Raw genomic sequence first — 9,782 nt, 5'->3', positions numbered from 1 at the left:
TGAGTCCAGGCAGAAGTTTTCCTACCCATAGGTGTTGGTCACAGAGGTTTGTCACAATACCAATAATATGTGAAACCCGAGCAAGAGAGGATAGTCACATCATCAAGGTGCTTACTCTGGTGACATATCACAATCTCTTCTTTTTGCAGGGCTCAGGAAAAAGAGTAGAGTCACATCACCTAGGTGATGAACAAAATGATATATCATAATATCCCTATGGACAGAGCTTATGCAGGAAAGTCACATCACCCAGGTGTTTAACCCAGCTGCATATTACAATACACATGTAAGCTGTGCCCAGGCAAAAGAGGAGCGCTTTATCACTAGGTGCTGGGTGCAGCAATATTTCATAATATCCCTTGAGGGGGAGTCGCAGGCAGTAGATTCACATCACCAAGGTGAATGGCGCAGAGATACGTCCTAATGCCTCTTGTGGGTAGGGTTCTGGAAAAAGAGGAGAGTCACATAACCTAGTGGCGGGGCCCAGCTTTATGCCACAACCAATGCAGTGGATAAAGCATAGTCATAAGAAGAAAGTCACACCATGTAGGTGCTAAGCCAAGTGATATCTCACAATCCACACTGCGCACAAGTTGCAGAAAAAAACAGGAGCGTCATATCACCCAGGTGATGAGCCTATCATAGTAATGCCTGTAGAAAGAGACCAGGGAGAAGTATTACATCACCTGTGTTCTGGGCCTAGCAATAAGTCACTCTCCCTGTCTCCCACTCTCCTGAAGGCATGGCCCAGGCAGGAGAGGAGAGTCACATCAACTGAGTGATGAGCACAGAAATATGTAACAATGCCCTCTGTAGATAGAACTGTCATTAGAGTTACATCACCTGGGTGTTGGACCCTGCAATATTTCACAATGGCCAACGTTGTCTGGACACAGGCAAAAGAGTCACATATCCTATCTACAGAAAACTTTGATATGTCACAACGCTCTCTGTGGGTGGTGCCGCAGCAAAAGAATAAAGTCACATCACCAAGGTGCTGGGTCTAAGGATGTATCATATTTTTATCTGTTGTCTGACACCAAGAAAGTGAGTCAAATTACAAAGGTCCTGGGCAGAGGCTTATGTCACAATCACACCTAGGAAGGTCCAGGGATGCGATCAACTATCTTGAACATATCTAGGTTTTATTTATGAGAGTCAACACCTCCTGTATGTTGGCTCTAAAAACAGGAGTCACAACCTCAATGAGAGAGTGGATCCATGCATGACAGCCTCAATGCCTCCTGCAAACTGTGTCCTCTTTGTGGAGTCAGGGCCTCACATGTGTGCTGAATGTTTGAGATCAACTAACTCACCTGTGGATTGGATCCATGGATGATAGTCAATTTTCCAAGTTTCCACTGCCACAGGGTGTGAAATTAAGAACTTCAAAAAGGGCTGTGTTCATGTGGGAGGATGACAACTTTCACTATCAGCTGGGTGTGCATATAGGTGTTACAATCTCATCTGATCCCTGAACCCTGTTAGGACACTTTCTGTACCACACAAGGGTTTTATGTGGTGTGCACGAGAGTCACAGTCTGTTCTGAAACCTTCATACTAGTATGGATTCATGATTTTACCTGTGGCTTTAAGCCCAGATATGAGGATCAACATCTCTTCGATTGGTGGGTTCCAGATAGAAAAGTCTTTACCTACCTATGATTTGGGTTTAGAAATGAATCACTATCTTAACACTGGCTGAATGTTTTGTCACAATTGCATCTGTAGATTGCATCTGCATTTGGGATTCAGGACCTCTCCAGTGGACTCAGTCTATGTGTGAGCATGATGATCTTAATGAGTGCCACAATGTGATCATATAAAACACAATCTCAATTGTGTGCTGTGCCCTGTGCTGACACTCTCAGTACCAGCTGAGTGCTTTATACCACATGCAATAGAGTGATAAATCTCCATGATCTTTGCACAAAGAGGAGACCAAGGATCTTACCCATTTTTCTAGGCCTACCTACAAAAGACAGTGTTTCTCCTATTGACAGGTTTCAGGAAGGAGGGTGATCATCACATCTGTTACCTGAGTAAAGACATATGTCACAATTCTCCCTGTGGATAGGGAGTGAGCAGCAGAGTCACACCATGTGGGTTTGAGTCTAAAGATATTTCTCAATATTCCCTAAGGACAGAGACCAGGCAGGAGAGTCACATCACCTGGGTGCTGCTCCTAGCAATATATCACAATGTTTCCTATGTAGGTAGGGTAGGGTGCAAGCAGAAGAGAGTCACATCTCCTAGGTAACGTATGCAGAGATATGTCACAAGGCTTTCTGCAAGTAGGGTTTAGGCAAGAGCCTCCCATACTCTAGGTGTTGGGCCTAGCAATATGTCAAAATATTCAAAACATGAGAGGCCCAGGAAAAAGAGAACACTTACATCACCTAGCTGGTGGGTCCAGTGATATGTCCCAGTCTTCTTTTTTGGCAGAGCCCAGACAGAAAAAGGAGTCACATCACTTAGAAGATAAATGAAAAGATATGTTACAATACTACTGTTGGAAGAACCTATGCTGAAAAGTAGCATTACCTAGGTGTTGGCCCAGCCATGTGTCACAATGCACAATATATGCAGTGCTCAGGATGGATCAAGAGTCACATCACCTAGGTACTGAGCCCAGAGATATGTCACAGTCTCTCCAATGGGCATATCCCAAATAAGAGGGTAGAGTTTCATCACATAATTGGTGCATCCAGAGACGTGTCACAATGCCTCCTGTGGGCAGAGTCCGGGCAGGAGACTCACATTATTTTGATGCTGAGTCAAGCAATATGTCATAATGTCTTTTGAGGGCAGGGTCAAGACAAAAGAGTCATGTTACTATGCTGCTGGAACCAGTCATAGTCTCAATCTCGTCTTTGGGCAGAACTCTGGCAGAAGAGAAGAGACATCTGCTAGGTGCTAGGCCCAGTGACATGTCACAATATCCCTTTTAAGCAGGGATCAGGCAGGAACATAGAGTCCCATCACCTAAAAGATGGGTGAAGAGGTATGTCCTAATGCTCTCTGTAGGCAGGGCTCAGGCAGGAGATTTAAATCACTTTGATGTTGGACTGACAATATGTTACAGTGTCTTATGTGGGCAGAGCACAAACAGCAAAGTCACGTAACTTGGGTGCAGGTCCCAGTGATATGTCATAATGTTCCCTGTGGGCAGTGCCAAAGCAGGAGAGGGGACTCACATCACCTGGGTAATAGGATCAGCAGTATTTTACAATGGCCCCTGTGAGCTGTGTCCAAGCAATAGAGTCAAATCACTCAGCTGTTGGGCACAGGTGTATGTCCCAATGACACCTGCAGAAAATTTCAGGAATGAGATTAACAATCTAGCACACGTCCTGGTTCTAGTCATTAGAGTCAACTCCTGCTGTATGTTAGGTCTAACTGACATGCGCGTCCGTGTGAAGAGAGTCCAAAAAACAGACTTTGTGTGAGCAACAAGGCTGTTTATTTCACCTGGGTGCAGGCGGGCTGAGTCCAAAAAAGGAGTCAACAAAGAGTGGTGGGATTATCATTAGTTCTTATAGGTTTGGGATAGGCATACAAAGTACATTCTCAGGGAGAATATTCCAAAGTACCTTCTTTTTTTTTTTTTTGAGACGGAGTCTCGCTCTGTCTTCCAGGCTGGAGTGCAGTGGCCGGATCTCAGCTCACCGCAAGCTCCGCCTCCCAGGTTGACGCCATTCTCCTGCCTCAGCCTCCCGAGTAGCTGGGACTACAGGCACCCGCCACCTCGCCCAGCTAGTTTTTTGTATTTTTTGGTAGAGACGGGGTTTCACCGTGTTAGCCAAGATAGTCTCAATCTCCTGACCTCGTGATCTGCCCATCTCAGCCTCCCAAAGCGTTGGGATTACAGGCTTGAGCCACAGCGCCGGGCACAAAGTACCTTCTTAAGGGCAGAGGAGAATATTACAACGTACCTTCTTAAGGGTGGGGGGAGAATATATTGTATCAGTTTGGGTGTGGCAGGAACAAATCACAATGGTGGAATGTCATCAGTTAAGACTATTTTCACTTCTTTTATGGATCTTTGGTTGCTTCAGGTCATCTGGATGTATACGTGCAGGTCTCAGGGGATATGATGGCTTAGCTTGGGCTCAGAGGTCTGACATTCCTGTCTTCTTATATTAATAAGAAAAACAAAACAAAATATTGGTGAAGTGTTGGATGGCAAAAATTTTTGTGGGTGGTATGGAGAGACAATGGGGGATGTTTCTTGGGGCTGCTTTGAGTGGGATTAGGGGCGGTGTGGGAATCTACAGTGGGAGACATTAAACTGAAGAAAGATTTTGGGGTAAGGGGTGATATGGTGGGGTTGTAAGAAGGAGCATTTGTGGTATAGAATTATTGGTGATGGCCTGGATGTGGTTTTGTATGAATTGAGAAACCAAACAGAAGACACAAGGTCTGAATAAAAGAAGGAGAAAATAGGTATTAAAGGACTAAGAATTGGGAGTGCCCAGAACATCCAATTAGAGAGTGTCCAAGGGGGTTCAGTAATTATTTTCTTGGTTGGTGAGTTTTTGGGCTCTATCCTTGAGTTTTTCATGTTGTCATATATCAGGCCAGATTGATTTAGGTAAAAACAACACTCTTCATTTAAAAATATGTAGAGTCGATCATTGTGTGGCTGGACTCGGCCGCTGCTGTGGTGTGAGGCGCGTGTTCGGGCTCTTGCCGTCCCCGCACCCGCACCGCGGCTACTGGCTTGCGGTCCGCTGTTGGACAACCAGCCCTTGGGCCCCCGCCCGCCACGGACATGCCACGGGTCTACATAGGACGCCTGAGCTACAACGTCCGGGAGAAGGACATCCAGCGCTTTTTCAGTGGTTATGGCCGTCTCCTCGAAGTAGACCTCAAAAATGGGTACGGCTTCGTGGAGTTCGAGGACTCCCGCGACGCCGACGACGCCGTTTACGAGCTGAACGGCAAGGAGCTCTGCGGCGAGCGTGTGATCGTAGAGCACGCCAGGGGCCCGCGTCGCGATCGCGACGGCTACAGCTACGGAAGCCGCAGTGGTGGAGGTGGATACAGCAGTCGGAGAACATCTGGCAGAGACAAATACGGACCACCTGTTCTTACAGAATACAGGCTTATTGTAGAAAATCTTTCTAGTCGGTGCAGTTGGCAAGATTTAAAGGATTTTATGCGACAAGCAGGTGAAGTAACCTATGGGGATGCCCACAAGGAACGAACAAATGAGGGTGTAATTGAGTTTCGCTCCTACTCTGACATGAAGCGTGCTTTGGACAAACTGGATGGCACAGAAATAAATGGCAGAAATATTAGGCTTATTGAAGATAAGCCACGCACAAGCCATAGGCGATCTTACTCTGGAAGCAGATCCAGGTCTCGATCTAGAAGACGGTCACGAAGTAGGAGTCGCAGGAGCAGCCGCAGTAGATCTCGAAGTATCTCAAAAAGTCGCTCCCGTTCCAGGTCGCGGAGCAAAGGGCGATCACGTTCTCGATCAAAAGGCAGGAAATCTAGATCAAAGAGCAAATCTAAGCCCAAGTCTGATCGGGGCTCCCATTCACATTCTCGAAGCAGATCTAAGGATGAGTATGAGAAATCTCGAAGCAGGTCTCGGTCCCGATCCCCCAAAGAAAATGGAAAGGGTGATATAAAGTCAAAATCCAGATCAAGGAGCCAGTCCCGTTCCAATTCGCCGCTACCTGTTCCACCCTCAAAGGCCCGTTCTGTGTCCCCTCCACCAAAAAGAGCTTCAAGATCCCGTTCTAGGTCTCGTTCAAAGTCAAGATCAAGGTCCAGGTCGAGTTCCAGAGATTAACTCAGAACTCTCTTGTTCTTTGCACACTATTATGGAACACTTTCCTATTTAGACAGTTACTCTTCCATGTTTATACTTGGCCTCTTCTGCAAGAGCAATCTCCTGAAAACAGGGGCACACAGAAATTTGATTTGTGGCCAAATTTGATGAAAAAGATGAGGTTCTAAGGAAATGGTGGCATGAAGTCAGACACCCTGTCCCTTCTTTGTAGAATTAAGATAACTTTGATTTTATAGCTTTTGAGCTAAAATAACTTTTGTAAAGAGTAAGCTCATAAATTAGTTTGTTTTTCTGTTTTGTTTTGTTTTTTTTAAGTATTTCAGCAGGATCTGCTGGCAGGGTTTTTTTGTTGTTTTATTTGTTTGCTTATTTTTAAATTAACTGTTTCAAGCTTTGAATACTTAAGACTTTAGAGAGAGAACCCAATTTTCAATTATGTTGGCTTTTTATAAAGCTTGAGTTATGTAAGATTTAAATAAAACTTTGCTACCAAGATGATTGCCTTATTGAATAGGTCACTATTAAATTTCTTTAAATGTTGGTATCTGCCATTTGTGGAAACATGTAAATTCTACTGAAGTGTAAACAAGGCAAGCCTCAGATCAGCAATAAATTATTCAGTTTGGATAACAAAAAAAAAAAAAATATGTAGAGTCCTCCTTTTTCAGCAGTGAGTAAATTGAGGCCTCAGCGATTTTGGAGGAAACAGAAATGCAAAACCAGCAATTGTTTGTTAAAGAAGGTTTAGAAATGACTAAGAGAGAGTGAAGGAGATTGATAAGGTGGTGGAGATAGGTGGGGCGAGGTAGAGGGTAGCATAAGAACTGGAATGAGAATAAGGTTGAGTATAAAAGTAAAGAATAAAGAATAAGACTTCATCAGGGTGAAAGTATTGGAGTGTGTCCTGTCAGCAAAGATCATCTATCCACTCCAAGAAGGAGTTAAGAGTGGCAGATTGGGGATAGATTTTCACGATGGAAAGGAAATGAGAGATTTTAAGAGGCAGGCTAACGTCTTGTAACCTACAAGGAAGAGGTTTTGAAATGATGACAGAATAGAATGGGCCTGTGAGGCTGGAAGGAGATTTTTTTTTTTTTTTTTTATAGAACCATCTGCCTTGAGTGGAGAAAGATTAATAGTTGAAAACTTCAGTGGGAGAGTAAATAGGAGCGACTAATGAGAAGGAGAAAAACTGGCCATGAGGGACAGAAGCTGGAATGCTAGTTGCTTCTTTAGCTACCTTATCAGCATAAGCATTGCCCTGAGCAATGGGATCTGATGCCTTTTGATGGCCATTGCAGTGAATGACTCTGGCTTCCTTTGGAAGTAAAGTGGTTTTAAGAAGAGTGTTTTTTTTCTTCCTTTTTTTCTTTTCTGAGAGGAAGTTAAGGAGGCATTAATGATGGATTCTTGTGTAGTGAAGAAATTTCTTTCTGCCCATTTGACAGCATAGTGGTGCAGGATATGGAAGGCATATTTAGAGTCAGTATAAATATTGACATGTAGTCCCTTTGCAAGAGTGAGGGCCTGAGTTAAGGCAATGGGTTCAGCTTGCTGAGGGATAGTGGAGGTGGGCAGAGCAGTAGCCTCAATGATAGATGTGAAAGATACTATAGCACAGCCTGCATTTGCTGGTGAGTGACAATTAGGCCTGGTGGAACTGCCATCAATAAACCAAGTGTGATCAGGGTGAGGAACAGGAAAGAAGGAAATATTGGGGAATGGAGTGAATGTCAGGGGGATCAGAGATACAGTCATGCGGGTCAGGTGTGGTATCCAGAATAATGTAGGAGGCTGGATTGAAGTCCGGGCCAGGAACAATGGTAATTGTGGGGACTCAACAAAGAGTGAGTATAGTTGAAGGAGCTGGGGGACAGAAAGTATATGAGTCGAGTTTGAGGAGGATAATAGAATTTGAAAGTTATAGGAACTGTAGAGAGTAAGTGGAGCATAGCTTGTAATTTGGAGCACCTCTAAAAGTATTAAAGCAGCGGCAGCCACCACACACAGACGTGAGGACTAGGCTAAAACAGTAAGGTCAAGCTATTTGGACAGAAAGGCTACAGGGTGCGGCCCAGCTCTTGTGTAAGAATTGTGACCACATAGCCCTGTACTTCAGCTGTGTGTAGTGAAAAGGGTTGGGATGAGTTAGGGAGAGCTAGTGTGGGAGCAACTTTTAGGGCTTTTTTAAGGAATGGAAAGGGGAGTGGGGAAAGGATTTACGATTTATGGGGTCGGCTAGGTTGATCTAGAACAGAATAATGGGTTGTGGAGGAAGGTATTGAGAATAGGAGAGTATATGGGTTTGGCACCATGGGGTGGCTAGGCAAGACAATTAGGGTGATAAGGCACAGATCCTGAACTAACCTGTAAGATTTGTCCAGTTTTTGGACAGGTAAAATGGGGGAATTGTAAGGAGAGTTTACAGACTTTAGAAGGCTATGCTGTAGCTGGTGAGTGATAACAGGCTTTAATCATTTCAAAATGTGCTGTGGGATGGACCTTGGTGTTGAGCAGCATAAGGGTGATTAGGTTTTAATGGTATGGTAAGGGGTGCACGATCGGTCATCAAGGAGGGAGTAAAGGTATCCTATACCTGTGGATTAAGGTGGGGAGATACAAGGGGAGGATGTGAAGGAGGCTTTGAACTGGGGAAAAGGGTAGCAATGAGATGTGGCTGTAGTGCAGGAATAATCAGGGAAGCAGATAATTTGGTTAAAATGTCTTGCCTAATAAGGGAACTGGGCAGGTGGGGATAACTAAAAAAGAGTGCATAAAAGGATGTTGTCCAAGTTTGTACCAGAGTTGGGGAGTTTTAAGAGGTTTAGCAGCCTGGCCATCAATACCCATGACAGTTATGGAGGCAAGGGAAACAGGCCCTTGAAAAGAAGATAATGTGGGGTGGGCAGCCTTTGCATTGATTAAGAAGGGGATGGACATACCCTCCACTGTAAGAGTTACCCAAAGCATCTGTGATGGTCCAGGAAGCATCTGAGGTGATTGGACAGCATCAGTCTTCAGCCACTAAGCCAAGAAGATCTGGGAAGGAGTCAATCAGAGAGCCTTGGGCCAGAGTTTCAGGGGTTCTGGGATTTGCTGCCAGGTGAGTTGGACAGTCTGATATCCAGTAGGGTCACATAAAGATGGGACATGGCTTAGGAGGCAGCCTGGGATGCGGGCATTCCTTGGCCCAGTGGCCAGATTTCCAACACTTGAAGCAAGATCCTGGGGAAGGAGGTCCTAGAGGAACACCTGGCCACTGCAGTTCAGACATGTTCAGACATTTTGAAGTTCTTTTGTGCTTCAGATGTGGCTGGGGTTGGTCTCATGGTGGAGGCAAGGTATTGCAACTCAGAGATATGTTGCTACTTGGTTGCCTCTACTCTATTATTGTACACTTTGAAGGTGAGATTAAGTCCTGTTGTGGGGTTTGAGGGCCAGAATCTAATTTTTGGAGCTTTATTTAATGTTGGGAGTGGATTGCATAATAAAATGCATATTGATAATAAGATGACCTTCTGATACTTCAGGGTCTAGGGCTGTAAAGCGTCTCAGGGTTGCTGCCAAACGAGCCATGAACTGGGCGGGGTTTTTATATTTGATGAAAAAGAGCCTAAACACTAACTGATTTGGGAGAGGTTGGATAAAGAAAAAGGAGCATTAACCTTGACTATGCCTTTAGCTCCAGCCACCTCTGTAAGAGGAAATTGTCAGTCAGGTGAGGGAGGGCTAGTTGTGGAACAAAACTGTAAGTCGGACCAGGTGTGAGGAGGGAGGTGATAGAAGGATTATAGGGTTGGGAAGCAGAGGCTGAGGAAGAATTGGGACCTGGTTTGGCCTGGCAAGGAGCAGCTTGGGGAGGAGGTGAGAGGTCAGATGGGTCTGTTGAAAAGGAAGATTCAAAGGACTCAGAGCTTGGGGTAGAGAGTGAAGGAATAGACAGGAGAGAAAGAAGAAAGATTTGGGACAAGTTGCA

The 9,782-nt window shown here is 44.9% G+C and overlaps 1 protein-coding gene across 1 annotated transcript; it reads left to right on the top strand.

The window, feature by feature from the left end:
• The first annotated feature begins 4,641 nt into the window (after positions 1–4,641).
• Positions 4,642–6,299, top strand: LOC105527575 (serine/arginine-rich splicing factor 6). The gene has a single exon (XM_011963939.1). The coding sequence runs from the start codon at positions 4,775–4,777 to the stop codon at positions 5,804–5,806; it is 1,032 nt and encodes a 343-aa protein (XP_011819329.1). The 5' UTR covers positions 4,642–4,774; the 3' UTR covers positions 5,807–6,299.
• The last annotated feature ends 3,483 nt before the right edge of the window (positions 6,300–9,782 follow it).

This window comes from Colobus angolensis, unplaced genomic scaffold (assembly GCF_000951035.1).
Source record: "Colobus angolensis palliatus isolate OR3802 unplaced genomic scaffold, Cang.pa_1.0 Scaffold631, whole genome shotgun sequence".
Lineage (NCBI taxonomy): Eukaryota > Metazoa > Chordata > Mammalia > Primates > Cercopithecidae > Colobus > Colobus angolensis.
Note: the sequence above shows the minus strand (reverse complement) of the source record. Positions and strands in the feature narration are given on the sequence as shown.

Coding starts and splice junctions, on each gene's coding strand:
- LOC105527575 (XM_011963939.1), top strand. CDS start 4,775: ATGCCACGGGTCTACATAGGACGCCTGAGCTACAACGTCCGGGAGAAG.